The 22,506-nt window shown below is 37.6% G+C and overlaps 1 protein-coding gene across 1 annotated transcript in view; it reads right to left on the reverse strand.

Annotated features, from left to right (window-relative positions):
* FER (FER tyrosine kinase) overlaps positions 1 to 22,506 on the reverse strand; it is a 295,373-nt gene that overhangs the window by 259,185 nt on the left and 13,682 nt on the right. The window contains exons 2-5 of the mRNA XM_060235624.1: positions 21,073 to 21,204; positions 19,758 to 20,071; positions 14,676 to 14,849; positions 13,738 to 13,837 (exon numbers count right to left, since the gene is read on the reverse strand). Coding sequence (XP_060091607.1) covers positions 13,738 to 13,837; positions 14,676 to 14,849; positions 19,758 to 19,964 — 481 coding nt within the window. The 5' untranslated portion in view covers positions 19,965 to 20,071; positions 21,073 to 21,204. The remainder of the gene's footprint in view (positions 1 to 13,737; positions 13,838 to 14,675; positions 14,850 to 19,757; positions 20,072 to 21,072; positions 21,205 to 22,506) is intronic.

Raw genomic sequence — 22,506 nt, forward strand, 5'->3', positions numbered from 1 at the left:
GCAGAGCTGGGTACCAAGATTGGTGGATGAAAATGCCTTCTTCCTTTCTGTTAAAATTGTGCTGGTGTTTGTAAATCTCAGTAGCTTCTCTGTTCAAACGGGTATGATGTGAGACCGTAGAAAGGACTTCAGTTCTTTCAAAGTGGATGACGTGGTCTCCTTCTTGAAGTGCATGTTCAGCTCCAGCTGATTTTTCTAGCTGAAACAAGCGACAGTGTCTCTTGTGTTCGGTGAGACGGGTGTTGATACTGCGTTGGGTAGTGCCAATGTAGACTGCACCACAGGAGCAGGGTATTTTGTAGACTCCAGGGGTTGAAAGTGGATCTCTCATATCTTTGGCCGAGCGCAGCATGTGGAGGATCTGTTGTGTGGGCTTGAAGACTGTGTCAACATTATGGCGTTTGAGAATTTTGCCAATGCGGTCGGTGACAGATTTTATGTAGGGCAGGAAGGCTGTACCCACATTTGTGTGTGGCTCGGGATTTGGTGTGGATGGTCTCCTGGGATGGAGGGTGCTTCCAATCATTGTATTTCAAAATCTGCTCAGTGGTTCATCTTCCTTCCATCTAAAAACTGAAGTCCTTACCTAGTACTCCAATATAAACTTAATTGCCATAAACTGTATTTTAACTATATTTTAAAAGCTTCTATCCAACTAGCAGCCAAATTCTTGAGCAATAAAAATAGTGCTGGCCAGCTTTTTCAATGTGAGGAGCAAGTGTACCTTATAAGTATCTCCAAGAAGGGAGTTCTTATAGCATGCCATTTTTGAAAGACTGCTGTTAGCAGTAACCAGCCTGGCAACTAAAGTAGATCTTTGTTTCATGATCCAAGCACAAAGGGGGAGGGGAGGCTCACTTGAGAGTAGGTCACCAAAACTTACTTAGGTTTATATTCTGCCATATTGCTAAGGCTCTAGGAAGCTTTCAGAAACATTTATAATTATACAAATTTAGGGAAGAAAGAGAGCTTTTTATAAAGTCATCTACACAGCACATGGCAGATGTATTTTGCCCTTCATTATGCTATGTTTCCATTATTTTAAAAAAAATTGCGGAGGGAAGCATATTTTTAGCGGGCACTGGAATGTACAGCTTTAACCAAAGCATTTCTTGGAAAACACCTAGATAAGGTGTTGATAAGAACATACACATGATGATCATCCCACCCTGTCTCAACTCCAATTTGCTGAAGCCTGAGGTAACATCTGCTTTTCCTCCAGATATTTACAATGCTATTTTATATTTATCCCTCTGGCTACCTTACCAGATAACATGTATGACTGCCTGCAACCAAGCCTTGGGATTGTCATCAGTCATCTTTGGTTGTGAGATACCTGCACAATGTTTTAAATCTTCAAAAATAAAACAGATGATTTATTCCATTTATGATAAAAGATTTATCTCCCGCAGCATTCTTAACGCACTATCACATGTTTTGTATTCTAACACTCTTATTTATCAAACTACTGACAGGCTTTGTCTAATAACTGAAATATAATAATACAATGTAAACACGACTTGCTTTCAGCTTCAGCTCTCTCAAAACTGCAACTGTAAGTTTAAAACTTAAGTGAATGAATTAGGGTAAATGCATGTTCTACATCAATAAAGGGAGAAGGAAACAACCAGTTCATCTTCAGCTGTATAATGATGTTCATAAAAAGCTCTAATTTCTCTTTCAGAAGTTCAACTTCTATTGCTAAAGACGAGAGAACACTGCCATAGATTTCATCATTTCACAAGAAGGGGTACTCACTAAAGAATAAAAATACAGTTCAACATAGAGCACTTGGCTCTGAGTTTCACTGGGAGTCTGTCTCCAGTAAATCAGTTACTTCTGAAAAAGTCTAAAAATTCCAAATTACCTCTTCTTAGCCTGCAATCCTAAGCATACTTCTACAGAACAAGGCCCCACTTAATAAAATGGGACTTACATTTGAGTAGACCTGTTTAGAATAGCCCTCTGTCTACTCCAACATGTTGGAACTAGAAACTTCAAACACTGAAGAAACCAAAATGCAAAATGTGCACCTAAAGTATGTATAGTGAATATGTGTACATTTGTATAATTTATATTAAATGAACAATGTGCAAAATACCCAATATACCCAATATAGCATTTGAGTACATTTCAAAACTCCAAATGTTTTCTAAAGTCAATAAATATTTATCCTGAATAAGATGGTACAGTACTATTTGTAACTAATAATGGATAAATTATATTTATGAAGCATGCAGCTACACTGTTTGGGGGGAGAAAAACTACCAGTAAATATAAAAGGGGCTTATTTTTGCTTTTATCATTTGCTCATGAATTGACATCTGTGTATTAGGTCACAAAACAAAAGAAGTTCAAAGAAATAGCACAACATTTATATTCAATTCCTCGGTTTATAAACATGCTACACCTACAAATTTGAGTTACTGGTTATTCAAGAGGAACTAGGGTTGCTAGGCCTGTGTTAGAAAGTACTTGGAGACTTTAGGAGAGGACCCAGGAGAGAGTGGGGTTTGGGGAGGGGAAGGGCCTCAGCAGGGCCGGCTTGTCCACTAGGCAAACTAGGTGATTGCCTAGGGCAATGGGAGGGGGGCACTGAATTGGGCTCACCTCCTCCCAGTGCCCAAGACAAATGCCTAAATTTGCCTCTCCTCCCTGCTGCCACCAGCCCCCTCACTTACCTTCCACTGCGCCACATTCCTCCCAACCCCAAGCGATCAGATGAGCGCACTGCAATGAGGATTGGCCCTACTGGCTTTGAGGCAGCCGGCATCTGAGTGCTCTTTTAAGAGAAAGTTGGAGAAGGCTTCGTTCCCCCCTCACTTCTGGTTTCAGAAAGGAGGAGGGAGAATCCTCCTCCAATGCACTCTTCAAAGAACTCTCAGATGGTAGGGCCAATCCTCATCATGGCACGCTCCTCTGATCGATGGAGGGGGCGCAATAGAGTACAGCGCTGTGGAGGGAGGGTGGGAGGCAGCGGGGGGAGGGGTGGCAGGCAGGGAGCCTGCCTGGAGCACCATGTTTCCTAGGGCCGGTACTGGACCTCAGCATGGTACAATACCATAGAATCTACCCTTCAAAGCAGTCATTTTCTCCAGGGGAACAGAGCTCCTAATATAAATATTGTAAAGAGCATTTTGCCAGCAAAATCCAGACAGCTTTGCATCTGGTTAGAGAAGACGTTCAAGACTGGCTTAAGCTCCTAATATAAATATATACACTTAAGTGGTACTAAGAGGTAAGTTCTTAACAATACAATATCTTAATAATATAATATCTTAACACTATTTTAAAAATTAGTCATTTAAAAATTTAATTATCAACTTCCATTCAGCTTTGTGTTGGATCTCGTAATTAGCATGGTTTATTCCAGGATGAGAGATCTTGAAGGAAAAAAAAAGATGTTGCAGGGAGCATTAACACTGAGTTGTAACAAGAGGCTGATAACCCTGAAGGAAATAGGAAGGAATACTCCTGAGGAAGTTTTTTGACGAAATGAGCCTACATCTGGGTGCTCACTGGGATGGACTTTTCTTTGGAATATTATAATGTACAAAAAGATTATATGATTCTCAAAAAGGGTTTATTAAACATTGCTAGCCAGTACACCACAGTTGTTTCTTGTATTTTTTCCAGGAGAGGTGATCTCTGCTAGCTGGAGATCAGTTGCAAAAGCGAGAGATTTCCAGGCCCCACCTGGAGGCTGGCAACTCTAAGAGGAACTCAGGAGTAAAGCAAAAGCATGACCATACACATACTCTAGTTACAAAAGTGCACTAAACATTCAGAGCCTGCAAACATAGCAGGGTGTGTGTGTGATTTTTAAGTGCCATGAGTTCAAACTTCTGGAATCCCACATCTTAGATTGCAAAAATACACCCAGCCATTTCCTAAGTTTCTTCTGTGCAAGCCTATCACAGACACGGAGAAAAACTGGATGTGTATTTCTATAATTCAAGTAGTATCAAAATTGCTTACAATTCTGCATCAAGGTTCTCTAATGCAACATTTAGAACACCATATTACAGTCTTTCTAGCTACAATACCACTCTAATACCCTTCTGTTTTTAAGATTCCAGGTTCTCCTCCAGACAGGAAGGACAAAAACGTGTGCATGAATCCAATGCAACACCTGCATGTTTCATCACAAATGTTCACCTGAACACATAAGTTTCTAGTTACTTACAAAGCTGTTTGAACTAAACACTACAATGAGTTATTATCTAGATTCCCAAAATGAAACTGAAATATTTTAATTACTATGTCACAAAACCTGTAATTCTGCTTTGAAATGACATGACACCAAGCTGAGCTGTGTTTTGTTCTCTAATAGCTTTTAAAAGAAAAAAAATCCCAAATAATAAATGACTTAAGAAGTGGAGGCTGAGCAATGCCCATATATGTTTAACACCCCATATTAATTACTAACCAATGGCAGTTTAGGAGTAGAATCCTGACAACAGGCACAATACTCATTACTAGCGCTGCTTTAAATTAAGGGTGGAGACAAGAATAGCAGCATAATTTTCCATCTATTCTGGGCTCAGAAAAGGTTAATCTTGAACAGGAGGGAACAGGCAGAACAGCTGCATGATTACTATACAATTGCTTCAGCATCACAGAAAGGAGACAGACAAGATGCTACTAATTCCACTTAATGTTTTCAAGATTAGTTGGCATGAAACAAGCTAGAAAGGTACATACCTTTGTACATACTGTCCTTACTCAACCTCTATTTAATGAGCTGTAATACTTCTGCTACTACTTAATCATTTATACTTCTACTACTTCTGGAATTAGACTGGAATCATTTATAAACCAGTCTAAACAGAATGTTTCAATTGTTTCCAAATTCATCTGCCTACAGTCAAGATCAGCACAGTATTTCATGAACACTAAACTGATTCATCCGAAGATGTTTAAGACTGATCTTAATTCACTTCAACTGCACCATAATTTAATGTCTAAGCTTTAAATGAATGCCTATTAATATGGTGACTTCAATTGTTAAAAACAATATTATAATCTTATTTAGTAGTTTACTTAGATCAACTGGTCAATGAAAAAAACCTTCTAGTTCAATATTTTATTGCTATCATACTGTAATACTGCACTTCCAGAACTTCCAAAACACCAAACTAGTTCCATCAGTCTAAGGCAGCTTTAGATTTATCTTTTCTCAGGCATCAGCAGACCGTTCGAGCAACATGCGGTTCTTAAAATTGAGTTCACATTCTAGCATGAGACTACCTACTGAAAGTTTTAAATATATATATATACACACACACACACACACACACACACATATATATATATGTATGTATGTATACTGGAACAGAGTACACCTTTTACTTAAATTTAAGCAGTCCTTCCAATCACAGTCAATATCTAGATGTTAATGTGCTAATTTTTATTTATTCTAGTGAAGCCTCTAGCAACAATTGACTAACCTATTGCATATAATGGAACATTCACAGCTTTAACTACTGAATAAATGAAAGCATCAACAATATTCATATTCAGCTTTGATAAGGGAAGTGAAAAGCCAGCTTGGCCTAAATTTAAAAATGTATGTAAAACCAAAAAATTGGGTTGAAGTCTGGAAAGCTATCCCAGGAAGTAGAGAAGCAAACAAACAAAGAAAAACAGACAAGGTTTGCAAACTGAAGAACCACAATGAATTCTACGAATTTTAATGCAAATTGTGGCGGCTCATGACAGCTCATGAAGAGCAACCCTTTCTTTCTGATTTTATTAGAAACAGATGAGCTCAACTGTTTGGGTTAAATGGCTTGGAGCTGCTCCCTGCAGTTTTCCATAAGGAGCAGAAAACGGGGGCTCACAAAAAGCAAAGTTTAAATGGTTGGAAACCATTTAAATTCTTTTAACTCCCCATGGCTTTTCACCGTGAGCAGGCCTTGCTTTCTGCTCCCCATGAAAAGCCACAGGGAGCAGTGGTGGTTTAAATGGTGAAAAGTGGTAGGGAAGGGTGGGAAGCGGCCAGCAGGAGGCACTTCACACCAGGAGGTATTTCACTTCTTCATTTTTGCTAATCAGGGAAAGCTGCAGCCAGCAGAATGGAGGGGGTGAAATGCCCCTTGAGAGGTACTTCACCCCCATATTTAACTCTCTGGTTTTCCTCCCCCCATCTTTGAAGCAGCAGGGAACAAAATTGGAGGGTTAAATGTGGATCGCCGCTCAGCTGTTAGGTTTAAATAACTCCCAACCATTTAAACACTCCCAATCTGCTCCCCATTGCTTCGAGGGCGGAGCAGAAGAGGGTTTTTTTAAAAAAAACAACAATTTTATTAGTAACATATGGTAATAAATCTATATCTTACATCTTTTTTAAAAAGCTTCTTTTATCTACCCCATATATTACTTTCTACCCACCAACCCCCGTTACTTGACCCCTGCCAGTGTTATTTACTTAAAATGCAAATATTTAAAGGTACCCTTAACTATTAAAACAAAAATTTATATTCTTTTCTTTTTAAAACTTAATCATTATCAAAGATTGTCCAATGTCCTTTTATTTTCGACTCTTTTTCTACATATCTTCTAAACTTTTTCCATTCCGTCTTAAAAACTTCTAAATCATAGTATCTTAATATTCTTGTTAATTTGTCCATTTCACAACTTTTATGATCCAATCCCATTTCTCTGGTATTTTTTTCCACAACTGCGCATACAATATCCTAGCCGCTGAGAGCAAGTACCAGATTAAAGTTCTATCTACTTTTGGAATTCTTTCCATTTGTAGTCCCAACAGAAAAGTCTCTGAAACTTTGTTAAACTCATATCCCTAGATCTTAGAAACCTCTTGCTGAATCATCTGCCAAAACATTTTAGCTCTTTCACAAGTCCACCACATATGGAAGAAAGAACCTACATTTCCAACATCTGTCTGGCATCTTATTATTCATCTTTGCCAATTTTTTAGGAGTTATATACCATCTATACATCATCTTAAAACAGTTTTCTTTAATACTTTGACATGTTGAAAGTTTCATAGAGTTCTTCCACAAATATTCCCAAGTTTCCATCTGTATTTCTTTATTTACATTAATTACCCATATAATCATTTGTGATTTCACTACTTCATCTTCTGTAGACCATTGTAGAAGCAATTTATATACTTTTGAAATTAATTTATCATTGTCTCCAAGCAGAACTTTTTCCAATTATGTTTCCTCTTTCCTTATTCCTTCAGTTTTAATATCATTCTCCACCAAGCTCTTTATTTGTTGCATTTGAAACCAATCATATTTATGATTCAACTCTTCAGCAGTTTTCAGTTCTATTTTGCCACTTTGTATTTTTAATTATTGATTATATGACAATCACTTTTCTTCGCCTATCTCAGCCGTTATTTTTATTACTTCAGCTGGCACTATCCATAACGGTCTTCTCTCCTCTCCATATTTCTTGTATTTAATCCATGTATTTAGCAAATTATTTCTTATATAACGGTGAGAGAAAAAAACGTCCATCTTCTTTTTTTCCGTAATACAAATATGCGTGCCAGCCAAATTAATTTCCGTGACCTTCCAACACTAAAAGTTTTTTGTTTAACGTTATCCATTCTTTCATCCACACAAAACAAACTGCTTCCTGATATAATTTTAGATTCGGCAGTTGAAACCCACCTCTTTGTCAAGTTTTTCATTTTAATCCTTGGTTTCTTCCCAGCCCACACAAATTCTGAGATTTTCCTTCGCCATTTATCAAATTGTTTGCCATCCTTCACAATAGGAATAGTTTGAAACAAATACATTATTCTTGGTAAGATATTCATTTTGATTGCAGCTATCCTACCCAACAATGACAAATTAAGCTTATTCCATTTAACATGTCTTCATCCATTTTACACCATAACTTCTCATAATTATTTTTAAACAGATCAATATTCTTCATTGTTATCTCCACCCCTAGGTATTTTATCTTAGAGGTGACTTCACAACCCGTTAGTCTCTGTAATTCTTGTTGCTTGTTAATCCGCATATTTTTACACAGAATTTTTCATTTGTCTCTATTAATACAAAGTCCCGCCAACTCCCCATACTCTTGTATTTTAGCTAGCAGCAAAGGTGTAACTTGTATGGGGGTTTCATTTGTAAACATTACATCATCAGCAAAAGCTCTATATTTGTAAGTAAATCCTTTTATTCTTAATCCTTCTATTTCTTTTTCTTCTTGGATCTGCAGCAATAATATTTCAAGAGTCATTATAAACAACAATGGTGAAAGCGGACTGCCTTGTCTAGTACCTTTGCTAATTTTCATATCTTCTGTAAGATCTGCATTTATACATAACTTTGCGCTTTGTTCAGAATATATTGATTTTATCATTCTTATAAAGTTTGCACCCAGCTCCATTTTTTCCATTACTGCAAACATAAAGTCCCAATTTAAACTATCAAATGCTTTCTCTGCATCTGCAAAGAATAATGCTACTTCTTCTGGATGTCTTTCATAATATTCTACAATATTTACAACAGTTCTAATATTGTCTCTTTTTTGTCTTTTGGGAAGAAACCCTGCTTGATCTTCCTTTATAAACTTTATCAAATGTTGTTTAAGCCGTTCTGCCAAGATTCTTGTAAATATTTTATAGTCATTATTTAATAGCGAAACTGGTCTATAATTTTTTACGTTCGTGACATCTCTATCTTCTTTAGGTATCAACAAAATAACAGCTTCTTTCCATGTGCTTGGTACTTTCCCTTTTATTCTTATCATATTCATCAACTTCTGCAATTTTGGTATTAACTCATCTTTAAAAGTTTTAAAATATTTAGCTGTATATCCATCAGGCCCAGGTGCTTTTCCATTTTTCATTGCGTTAATTGCTGCTTCAATTTCTATTTTTTCATCATTCAAAACTTTTCGCATATTTTCAGTTAAGGGCTCTATTTTTATCTTTTGTAAATAACTCATCCATCTTCTCTTTCTTTATTTTAACACCTTTAAACAATGTGGCATAGTACCTAAAAAATTCTCTTTTTATTCCCTCTTGAGTAACCACTTCTCTTTCATCTACCACAATTCTGTTAATAATTCTATTTTCTCTCTTTTTCTTCAATTGCCAAGCCAAATTCTTTCCCGGTTTATTTGCTCCCTCAAAGGATTTCTGCTGAAGTCTTTTCAAACTCCATTCCACTACTTTAACAAATGTCTCAATTGAGTTTGTAATATTGTAATTTCCCTTAAAATTTTCTTTTTCCCTGGCCTTTTTCTCAACTCCTTCCTTTTTCTTTATTTTATTTTGAATGTCCAACAACTGTTTTTCTTTTACTCTCTTATCTTTATTAGTCAAAGGAATCAACATTCCTCTCATTACTGCTTTATAGGCATCCCAGACCATCTGAAAGTCAATATCCTTTTTGTCATTCACTTGGAAAAAAGCTTTAGTTTCATTGTCTAGATATGTCACTGTTTCTTTATTCTGTAGCAAATCTTCATTCAATCTCCATCTTCTCACCTTCTTGGACAATTTTTGTAATCCACATTATTGGGTTATGATCAGCACCAATTTTAGGTAAAATCTCTATTTTCCTTGTTATAAGACCTAAATGTTCTCCACAACATGTCAATTCTTGAAAAAGTTTTGTGTCTTGCAGAAAAGAAAGTATAGTCCCGAACTTCAGGGTTAAATTTCCTCCATATATCTTCCAGATTTTCTTGTTTAACCAGTTCAAAAAAAGATTTTGGCAATTTTCCTTCTTTACTATTGTTTTTTTCCCTCCCGACCTGTCCAATGAGTTCTTAACTGTTCCATTAAAATCTCCCATTATCAAAACTTGGTCATAGGTCAATTCATCAAGCTGTTGTATAATGTCTTTTTAAAAAACATCCTTTGCACCATTAGGCGCATAGAGTCCCATCTAATATTGTCTCTACTGCTACAAATCTTCCATCTTTATCTTTAAATACTAATTTTGGCTCAAATTCTTGTTTAATATAAAAAAACCACCCCCCTTTTCTTCTGTTCAGCCAATGAAAAAAATTCCACTCCCAATTGTTTGTTCCATAAAAATTTATAATCCTTTTGTTTGATATGCACTTCTTGCAAACAAATTATATTACAGTTTTGTTTCTTAATCCAATGAAATGTTGCCCTTCTTTTTTGTGATGGATTTAGTCTATTTACATTCCAAGACAATGATTTGTAATCCATCATGGTGCAAATTCTTTATTTTCTTTAAAAAATGTACGCATATCCTGTGCATTTGTAATTGTGATTCTTTTCCCCTGGAGTTCAAAGCTCAAGCCTTCAGGTATTATCCATCTAAACCTCATTCCACTGTCTCTCAATTTTTCTGTCAACTTTTTATATGTTCTTCTATCATTTATCCCTTTCCTTGGCCGTTCCTTCATGATTCTCACTCTACTGCCTCCCACTATCCATGTCTTTTCAAAGTTTTTACTCATGATCCTTCCCACCATTTCCTTTGTCATATCTTATGCCAACATCTCTTGGTACGTTATTTTTCTTTGCATAAAGTGAGTTCACTCTATACATATAGTCATACATGTTTTTAGACTCTTCAGGGTCTTCCTCTAAAAATTCTGCAATTATTTTTATTATATATTCTTTTAAATCACCATCCTCCTTCTCAGGTACTCCTCTCAGACGTATCTGAGTCTCCATCAATTTGCAGTCATGGATTGTCACTTTTTCTTGCATTTTCAACAAGGTGGAATCATATACTTTCATTCTACCTTCTACCTCCTGCACTTTCTTAGATGTTTCCTCAGTTTCCTTTCTGAGATCTTCCATATCTTTTTTAATCTCTGCAATAATTTTTTTTTTCCGATTCATTTATCATCTCTCTCACGCTTTTCATCATTCTGGCCTCAATTGCCTCCAATTGGTCCTGCATTTTTTCCAATGAAGTAGCCCTTGTACGGGGCTGCTTGTGTTCAGATATTTAAAAAACAACGAAAATTTGGACCTCACCAATTTCCAATTCGACTATCAGATTCAAAAGAGTAGGACTTGCCCTTTATAAAAAGCCCAATTTTGCTGTCCTCAGAGCTCCCAAAGTCAAGATATTTATTTTTAAATTTTTTAAATCTTCCAAAATGGCGGTCGCGATTTTTTATTGCTCCTTACAATTTTTTCCCCTCTTAAAAACATCCAAGGTCCACACAAATAATATGACCAATAGTATTTAACTTCTTACCCTCTTCTCAGTTAACTCCAATAATTTTTAATGTCCCGAATTCTTTAAAAACATCGTTTTTATTTTGACCTCCCAGCAATGGCTGCAGATGTTTCTCAATGGTAGTAAATTCCTAGGGTAGGTTTTCCTTCCGCTACTTCCTGCTTTTGTTGCCACGAAGTCTCATTCACACTGGTAAGGAGATCTCACGATACTTGACGTACTTCCTGTCTTGCTTGAATGTGCTGCAGGTCTGTGACAATGGTGCTCTTTTTTTCAAAACCGCAAGTAGAATAAACAATAAATTCCTTTCCACTTTTTCGTACTTTTTAACAGTTTTTTATATTTATAAAGTCTAAATTTCACCTCTTCCTCCCCTCTTCTTCCAGACTTTCTAGATTTTCCTTTTCCACCTTTTAAATTTATTCCATTAAGCTGTAAATAGTTCTGGAATGAAAGATAGTAATTTGTACCTTCTCTTCCAATTATCCAAGTTCCCACCGGACTTGCAAAGCTTTAGATGTTTAGCAGTGTCCAAGAAGGTTAGGATCCTGTCCAGCTTATGTCAAATAAATGACTCTGAAAACTTCTGCAGATGATGAAAATGCAACTCTTCCCGGAGACCCCTCAAAGGAGCCCCCCACGGTACTCCCTTTTAGCTAAGGTAAATCTCCTCAAAGTTTCCTGTGCATATCTTGGACTAATCTCTGACTGAGAAAAGTAGGCAGTAGGCATTAGATTGCCTTCCACTACCCCGAACAGAAGTTCCAGCCTGCTTCCGTTATAAGAAGCAGCTCAGCTCGACATTTTCTTCCCCGGAAGTCCTCAGAACAAGAGAGTTTAAATGACTTGGAACCATTTAAGCCTATCAGCTGAGTTTGGGACCTCCACTCAGCTGTTTGGTTTAAATGGCTCAGAGCCATTTATACCCCTGCTTTTCTGCTCCCCGCCACTATAGAGCCTTATACTTTAAATGGCTCACAAACCTATACGAACGGGTTCAGTTTGGGAACTGGCAAATTTGTTTAAGGTTCGAACATGAACCAAACCAAAAAAATGCAGTTCTTGTCCATCACCACAGACAATGCATACTACTCAGTCAGCTTTACAACAGGAATCTGAAGGAAGACCAAGTAATCAGGTAATAATTATTCATCCCTGGAATTCCACATTGCTTTGTATTAACAAAAGAGCCCCGTGGCGCAGAGTGTTAAACTGCAGTACTGCAGTTGGAGCCTTCTGTTCACGACCATTCGATTCCAGCGGAAGCTGGGTTCAGGTAGCCAACTCCAGGTTGACTCAGCCTTCCATTCTTCCGAGATCTGTAAAATGAGTACCCAGCTTGCTGAGGGGAAAGTGTAGATGACTGGGGAAGGCAATGGCAAACCATCCCATAAAAAGTCTGCCATGAAAACGTTGTGAAAGCATCGTCACCCCAGAGTCAAAAACGACTGGTGCTTGCACAGGGAACTACCTTTACTTGTATTAACAAACCAGTTTAGGTCCGCCCTGGGTAGTGCTTGGATGGGAGAGTATTAAGGAAGTCCAAGATTGCTACACAAAAGCAGGCAATACCAAACCATCTCTGTTAGTCTATTGCTGTAAATCAGGGGTGTCAAACCCATTTGTTATGAGGGCCAGATCTGACATAAATGAGAACTTGTTGAGCCAAGCCATTTCAGGTTGGGTCGAGGCATGTCAGGCCAGGCCATATGTATACCTATTTAAGATTAGGTAGCAGAGATATAAACTTTATAAAGGATACAGACAAACACAATCAAATATATATATTTTTTAAAACTTAAAACATTAGCACACGGTCTTAAAGGTGCTTTCATTGTATTTCTCCCTTGGGATCCAGGGAACTGGGCAAAGGAAGCTCTGGCTCTTTCCTTCCTTCCCCAGGGGACTGAGGGGAGAGAGCCTCAGCCAATAGCAGGCTTGGCTCAGTAGCCTTGCTGTGTGATTGAGAGAGCCTGGAAAAACAAGCTCTGCATTCCCCCCCCTTCCTCCCCAAGGGAGGAGCCTCAGCCCATGGAGAAAAGAGAGGTTTTGCTCTGCAGCTCTTGTACAATTGAGCATGCAGAAGGAAGCAAGATATCGGGAAAAGAAAGCAGATGACAGGCAATTGCTCAGGGGCCTGATAGGAGCCCTCCAGGGGCCTGATTCATCCTCGAACTGCATGTTTGACACTCCTGCTGTAAATCTTACGGAGCTGCCATATGTCAGCTGCTACTTAATGGTACTTTCCACAACAATCAGTTGGTGGAACCAACAACCAGTTTAACTGTGGTTTTATTATGCACAAGTATGACCTGGACAGCCCAGGATAGCCTGATCTTATTGGAACTTGGAAGCTAAGCAGGTTCAACCCCCATCAATATTTGGATGGTACACCACCACAAAATACCAGGTTCACTACTCAGAGGCAGGCAATGGCAAACCACCTTTGAACATCTCTTGCCTTGAAAACCCTATGTGTTGGCTGTAACTTGACAGCAAAAAAAAAAAAATCCTAGAAGGGTCATGCAGATTCAACATTCATATAACCAACCATTAAATACCCTACCTTTAGACACAGCTTCCTTGTACTTCTCTTTGGCAGAATTTACTTCTTTAACTAATTGCCTATAATTCGATTTTAATTTTTCCAATTCTGTTTTTGTTACCTATCACAAAAAAACCCACACAAGAGGTACTAAGTTATTCTGATTTAATAAAGACACTCAACTGACATATGCAGCAGTAATGTAGAAACTCTCCACAACTGGTCTGAATCACACATTAACTGTCATGCAAATATTACAGATCCTTATGTGATGTGTTTCTAAGGAAAATAATTTGTCAGCCTCTGCAGTATAATATTTTAAATGATCCTTCTATCATCTGTTTAAGGCAAAACAAAGGATCACAATAAATATAGAGTTTAAAAGTTATTAACATATAGGAAAAATGCATTACTGGTAAAATTAAGAATGCAGTTATAAGGCAGGCAAAGAAATCCTCACATTACACATGCTGCCTACACAGAAGAGCTCCTCCAAAGAAAACTGGACACCCCAAATAGTTGGTGCCTAGCATTGACTTTTGTCACTTTTTATGCCAAGTAGCCCAGTACTACTGAATTATCCAACATGACTAGTCATTTGTTAACTACCCTTAGAACTATTTGCAATTACCATTCATGGTTTAAAATGGAACTGAGCAACATTTCCCAATAAAAGTTTACTAATATCCAAATTCAGGCTGTAATACTTAGAACAGTTTTATTAAAAGGGCAATAAAAAGCCAGGTTCTCATAAAACTGATATCTAGAGGGAAATTCAAAGATTTTACCAAAAGAATTGCTCTCTCAGCTGAATTCCCTGGCTTGGACTGTTCTGGCTTTCACCATCAAGAACAGGCCCCACAACCATCAATAGGTTCTCCCTGCCAGTACAGTGATGGGAAACTTATAACACTAAATAAATTTTTCCATTAAAAACAAAAGGTGATTAAGTGAAATACCTTGAACATCTCTGCCTCTATCTGCTGATGAACACCTATGTAACTCTTCTTTATTTGCTGCTTGTCTCTGATCATCATAGTAAGTCTATGTAACGGCCCAGCATTCAAGTCTTCTGCATGCAACTTCATGATCTTGCTAAGCTGTTCAGTTTGCTGTACAATGAGCAGCCATGACTTGAAGAAAGATGGAATCTTAATTGTTATCGGCTTGGATAAAAAGTATGTGGACACAAATTTTCAAGTTTCAAAAGCTATTAATTATTAGAAGACCATGAACAGTACTCAATTTAGTATGTTCAAGAACATATTTTATTACATTTATAAATTTGAAGCATAGACGAATTATCTGAGCATTCACTGTTAAGTCATTCATACTTGTTTGTGTAAGCATACTTACCAGTTCATCAGGATACTAGTTCCACAGTAAATTAACCTATCCTAGTATTGAACTCACACAATACTTCTGAAGTTTGCAAGGCAAATTCATACTTTGGACTGTGAAAAGACATCCGGAAGAAGTGAATTCAATCTATACAACTAAAATCTTACAAAGGGAAATGTAAGATTTACAGCTTACTATAAATACATGTGCTGAACAGCAAACAATGAAATCTTCTGTCTCCAGAAATTCTTTAGTTCATAAAATTATTAATCTCTCAGTGTAACAGAGACACAGTTGATTAATGTAGTTTGCAAAAACTATACTAAATAAAATCTGCAACAAGAACAATTAAAGTTCCAATTGGCTTTTTAAAAAGGGCATAACCATGCATAAGATGGCACTTTTAGTTACCAATTTAACTACCAATATCCAATAGAAACCACATTATTCAAATATTGCCAAAACACCTAAGGCATGTCTATAAACACCACCAACACTGGAGCACCTGTCTACAAGGTCTTGGTGAAAATAAATTCCTCCCAATTTCTGAAGAATGGTGCAAGGCCATAGCGTGAAATAAAAGGATGGGAACAGGGAAGTCCCAATCATTTTATAATCCAGCACATATTACGTATCAGTTACTATTCTCTTCCACACCATTGAAGAACCTTCCTAGAAATGTAGAAAACATGGTCTCAAGCAGGTGATGGCAACCGACTCCAATCACTCTGTGCAGTGTTACAGAAAAGAAGTCTAAGTGTACATGACACTCTTCATTCTCTAAAATTAGACATAAATAAGCCCACAAAGTCAGGTTTCCATTAAATTCAATAGCAAGCAAAACAAACAAAAGCATCTAGGCATGTCCTCTTCCCAGTGCTCCCCAAGGCAGAAAGCACAAAACAGCCACAGCTGCTTTTCCCCAAATATTTACAGTTCTACCTCTAAATTGCTACCATTAAAATACTATATACAACACACAAAGAGTAACACGGCAAAGGACAGGAAATCAAAGGCACACAGCCCACCGTGAAAACCAGCTTCTATTATTAAATTATACTAAGTCAACATAAATAAACACGCTCATATAGAAATTTCACCATCATAAATTACACCAAAGCAACCCTAACATTCAATCCTTAGTACAAAAAGGAAGCATTAACACCAAGAGTCCTTTTTTCATTTTGTGGTAAAACATTCCAATTCATTCCATGGAATCCTGGTGTAGTACTCCAGATGATTAATGTCTGTCAAAAGATGCAGCCAGTGATCCAAGTTTCCAAGGACAAGGTCATATTGAACCCTTGTTTCGCGTGAGCTTCTTCAAGCTGCAATAGTCCAAAATGACATAATAAATAGTATACAATGATACAATAAAACCACATGCATATAAGCCATAAAAACATTTTAAACACTGAATAAAATCAGCAAACCTCTTAGCAATTTTCTTAAGTATTAGAAACAAGCCGACTATGTTGGCCTAAGTGAACACCAGAAAGGTGCTACAATGAGTCATGCTAAATGGCTTATATGCAACAGGTGCAACAATTCAAAATGTTCCTTAAAGCTACAGAGTACCCAGCTACAGGGATGTTTAAAACCATTATATAACAGATGCCCCAAACACATGAACTTACGGCATACATTATAAAAAACATGCTAAATCCCAATCACTGTTGAGACTACGAGGAAACAACGTCCCCAATTTAAAGCTAATGCACATTTCCTGCTGATGTAACCATCTACTACAATCCATCCTACCGTGCAATCGTGTTGGAAACTTAAGAAACCAAAGGAGCATCTACCACACGATTCTTCAGTCTAGATTTATGTTCTAGACTGAAGAATCGTGTGGTAGATGCTCCTTTGGTAGAGCACTTCATTCAGTTTAATCGTGAACCAGACTCTTTACGTTTTTGTGTACTTCTTAAGTTTCCAACATGATTGCAGGGTAGGATGGATTGTAGTAGATGGTTACATCAGCAGGAAATGCGCATGATCTTTAAATTGGGGGCGTTGTTTCCTCGTGGTCTCAACAGTGATTGGGGATTTAGCATGTTTTTTATAATGTATGCCGTAAGTTCATGTGTTTGGGGCATCTGTTATATAATGGTTTTAAACATCCCTGTAGCTGGGTACTCTGTAGCTTTAAGGAACATTTTGAATTGTTGCACCTATTGCATATAAGCCATTTAGCATGACTCATTGTAGCACCTTTCTGGTGTTCACTTAGGCCAACATAGCCGGCTTGTTTCTAATACTTAAGAAAATTGCTAAGAGGTTTGCTGATTTTATTCAGTGTTTAAAATGTTTTTATGGCTTATATGCATGTGGTTTTATTGTATCATTGTATACTATTTATTATGTCATTTTGGACTATTGCAGCTTGAAGAAGCTCACGCGAAACAAGGGTTCAGTACAACCTTGTCCTTGGAAACTTGGATCACTGGCTGCATCTTTTGACAGACATTAATCATCTGGAGTACTACACCAGGATTCCATGGAATGAATTGGAAAGTTTTACCACAAAATGAAAAAAGGACTCTTGGTGTTAATTTATTTATTTATTACGTTAAGCTTATATCCCGCCCTCTCCGCAAGCGGACTCAGGGCGGCTCACAACATCACATTAATTCCATTAACCAATAAACCATATAAAAACCAATAAAACATATAAAACTTAATTACATATTTAAATTATTTAAAACATTTCATGGTGCTGTATTAATACAGTACAGTACAGCGGTTCTGAAAGTTCGATGGTGACCATCGGTACTCTGCTTGGAGCTCCATATATTGTCCAGTGGCAGCTCTCTCTCGGTTAAATGTCGAAGGCCTATCGGAACAATTCGGTCTTACAGGCCCTGCGGAATGTAGACAAATCCCGCTGGGCCCTTATGGCCTCCAGGAGAGCGTTCCAGAGTTCCAGCGCTGCCACCGAGAAGGCCCTGGCTCGTGTCATACGCAACCTGGCTTCTTTTGGTCCAGGGATGGACAATAGATTTTTTGTCCCTGAACGCAGTGCTCTCTGGGGAATATGCGGAGAAAGACTGTCCCGCAGATAGACAGGTCCCTGACCATAAAGGGCTTTAAAGGTCAACACCAACACCTTGAAACGAACTCGGAACACAACAGGAAGCCAGTGCAGCTCTTTCAGCACCGGCTGAATGTGCTCCCATCGAGGGAGTCTCATTAACAGCCGTGCCGCAGCGTTCTGCACTAGCTGTAGTCTCCGGGTTAGCGTCAAGGGTAGCCCCATGTAGAGAGCGTTACAGTGATCTATTCTTGAGGTGACCGTAGCATGGATCACCATTGCTAAGTCGTTGTGCTCCAGGAACGGGGCCAGCTGCCGTGCCCGCCAAAGGTGGAAAAAGGCGGATCTAACTGTGGCTGCTACCTGGGCCTCCATTGTAAGGGAGGACTCAAGGAGCATGCACAAGCTCCTGACCTTAGGGGCCGGTATTAATGGCACCCCGTCAAGAGCCGGCAGATGAACCCCTCCCCCTGGACCACCCCGGCTCAGATAGAGAACCTCCGTCTTCGTCAGATTCAATTTCAGTCAACTCAACCTGAGCCACGAAACCATGGCTTAATGCTTCCTTTTTGTACTAAGGATTGAACGTTAGGGTTGCTTTGGTGTAATTTATGATGGTGAAATTTCTATATGAGCGTGTTTATTTATGTTCACTTAGTATAATTTAATAATAGAAGCTGGTTTTCACGGTGGGCTATGTACCATTAAAATACTGACATCTGCTGCTGGTGGTTCCTCATACCTTGTTCCTTTTGCAGGATCTAAGTGACAAAGACTATCAAGCCAAAATCCCACAAACATCAGGGACAAACCATTACCCTTTGAAGTTGTACTCTCAGGTAACTGAAAATTTATAAAAATCTAAGAGACATAAATTTACGGCAGCACTCAATTATCTGGTGTTCTATAAACATATACACACCGATTGTTTTTTTACTTCACTTTTCATAAGCTTAATTTCAAATATTCCATTCAAGTTAGTTAAAATTACCACATATGAACATTTCACTTCCATATAATGTAATTTTAAAAACCTAGTTTTAACAACTTTAAAAGGTTGAGATGCGTTGTGCTTAAAGTACTGTGAATATCATCAGTCTTTTGTCTGCACTTATGCTCTTATCAGACAATACTTAACGATCATGTGGGGAAAAATATACTAGAGCTGAATACTGGTACAGAAATTCAAACCAAGGCAAACACAACCAGACTAAAGATGCTTATAGCACAAATCACAGTGATGGGTTCTAGTACATGCAGCTGCACATTAAATGTATAAATTTAATCCTTTAACTGAAGGATTATCAGCAGCTTGCTTCAAACTGTTCTAAATATTAGGACTGAAGATTCACCTAAACAGTAATTAACCTACTACAAAAAGCCACTTATTATATCAATCATCAGAAGGAATTCAGAGGCAAAGTGACTCATCTGATCGGTACCCAAATTAAATCAGACTACCAACACCCCTGGAATGTTAACAGTGTGATCCTATGGAGAGTTACTTCAGTTTAAATTCATGGATTTCAACTGACTTTGACTGAAGTAAGTCAACACAAGACCGCACTGTATCAACTCAAAGATTTCCACATTTTGTTATTAATAAATTACTTGGAATTCAATCTACATGCACACAATTTTAGTTTGCTCAATTCAGTTTCCATACCTTAGATATATTACTAACATAATCCAGTTGTGAAGTACTCTCTTTATCAACTTGATTGCAAAGATTCTGTAAAGTGGATGCATATTCCTTGTCACTTTTTATTCTCATGGCCATAAATTTCTTCACCATTTCCAGTAGCCGCAATTCCCAATCTTGCAGTTTTAGCAAAGCTTCATGAGAATACTTCAGATCATTTCCAAACCCCATATTTATAAGGCACTAGATTTACCAAGGGCTACAAATGAGGGATTCTTCTGGTCAGCACATCTGCTGTGTGTTGAATGCTATTTTCCAAAGCAGCATTTCTTGGAACCCTGTGTATTTTTAAAACAAGAAATAAACTCAACTACATTGTCAGGGAAAAAAAAAAAGAGGGGAAGTGTTGGCTTTGAAAGGTTTCTAATTTTCAAATGTCTACTTCCCCTTACTCACAGAAGATCACCCACCGCTACCCCCTCAGCCAGCTCTTCAAACACATAGGTGGATTACCAACTAGAAAATGTCCCCAGTGAAAAATCATACACAAAACATTTCATACAGGTTAAATCCTACCATTCCATTGAACTAACCAGTGAAATATCTGCCACAGCAGAACCACCAGTATATTCCAATAGAAATGGTCTTGATTACAGACTAACTTAAGTACTGCACAGGCATCAAAAGTCTATAGACATGAGTAAACAACAACCAACCATGTGCTTAAGCCTGCAGGCTCAGGCGTGGACAGCTCCAGATAGTAGAGAAGCCTAGACAGCTTACAGAATTCAAAGATGACACTGGTTGAGCTACCCAGGATAATATTGAGAGATGAGTTTTGCAAACATATCAAGAGAGAGAAGAAAAAAATGACACAGACTTCTTTCTTGAAATTGTTGGAACCATTTTAAAATTGCAAAGAATTCATAACTCAAATTATCAAGGATACTCACTGCAATGATACCCACCACTGTTCAGGATTTGACATTTATAGCTGAGTATACATGCACACATTCTTTTTAAAAAGTCTCTTGCACATCTACATTAGAACAAATGTAGTTAGTTCATATATCAAGTTCATTACAGAAAGTGTAAGGTTAAGAAAGCTTCCAAAAGAAAAACGTATTTATAGGAAAATACAAAACGTTTGAACTTAAAATGAAATGTGACACAAGTTCTGGACACTCCTCCAGAGTACACGTTTCTGAGAAAATAACATCTCTCTCTAATTACAAACAACCTCTAATAAGCACCCTAGGTTTGACACACCTGAATTAATGGCACAGTGAAGTCCTTGAACTAGGCTTTACAACAAGAAAATAAAACTCCTCATACTTACCTTTTAAAAAGTTTTACTCTGACAAAGCGCTTTTTTCCTTTCAACAATTGTAACTTGATTGTTCGTCAACTCTTCCAATTCCTCTTTTCTCTCAATATCTTCTGAGCCTATACCAAACAAAAGCTGTAGGACCTAGCAAGACAACCATACAAAAGGAAATGTCATGCATTGCCAGGCTTCAACAAGAAGCTTGTACTTGTCTCAGCAGATAACCACATTTTCCAGTGGTGAAATGCAAACTATAAACACAGTTAATAAAAATGCATTTAACACTAACAATATAACATACCATGCTAATGGACAGTAAAGAATCCCAAATACAAACCTCTCTTCAGTCTACAATATGGACTTGCAACACTGAGTAAATTTCTCATTGTGGTGCTTTTCATCAGAAAATAAAGCTGTTCTTCATACCTGGTTCCCCCCCTAATATAACCTGTCAAAATCCATCCAAAATGAGGAGATAGATTCAAACTTTTAAAAAAAAATCTAAAAGTGCTTTCAATGACTAGTTTCTTTGTGAAAATAGTTATATTACAGCAATGCACCCAGTATTGCAAAGAACACATAAATGCTGCTGTGGATATATATTTATATTTGTTCTTTGCAGCTTCATGGAAATGTCTTGTGTTCATTTCAAACATAGTGAATGTGAAACAAGTCTTCTAGACCAACATTTAGGCATTTGAAGACCTTCAGGACATTGCATTGGGAACTTGCATGCATAATGAGGAACTTGCCTTTTACCACTCAAAAAAACAGTATTCTACTAAGAAATATGAGGTTTTAATTCAGAAAGATTCATAATCTTGTTATTTAAATGTACATTTTGGACATCTATTGTTTATTCTTTGGCCAGCTATAGAAGTCAGTACCTCAGAACATGAGAACATCTCTTAGTCAGATCTATAAGCCATGGAGTCCAGGAACTTGTTTCCCACTGTGGTTACCCAGGTGTCATCCACTGCAGCAATACAGAGGCCCTCATGGCTACCTCCCAGCAACTGACATTCAGATATATACTGTGGCGATCTATTTAGCTATCATGGCTAACAGCCACCAAAGGAGCCATCTTCCAAGAATCTAGTTCACATTTAAACTATCTAAGCTAATAGCCAACAATTACACACTTCATTTATGTCCTCCTGCCTTTCTCACTGAAACTCAAGGTAGACATATAAAAAAAATTTTGCTACTGCTGAATCTACTGACGTTTAATTTCAGTAGTGCCCCTGAGTTCTAACTCTATAGAGAACAAAAGCTCTCTTTATCCTCTTTCTTCACCCCATGCACAGATCTATAAACATCTATCATATCTCCTCTCAGTTAACTTTTTGTCTAAGCTAAAAAGGGCTGAACTCCTTAGCCTTTCTTGGCAGGAAGGTGCTCCAACCACTTGATCACCATTTTCTGCACCTTTTGAGATGGGGCAAC

The sequence above is a fragment of the Heteronotia binoei genome, chromosome 4 (genome assembly GCF_032191835.1).
Source record: "Heteronotia binoei isolate CCM8104 ecotype False Entrance Well chromosome 4, APGP_CSIRO_Hbin_v1, whole genome shotgun sequence".
Taxonomy (NCBI): Eukaryota; Metazoa; Chordata; class Lepidosauria; order Squamata; family Gekkonidae; genus Heteronotia; species Heteronotia binoei.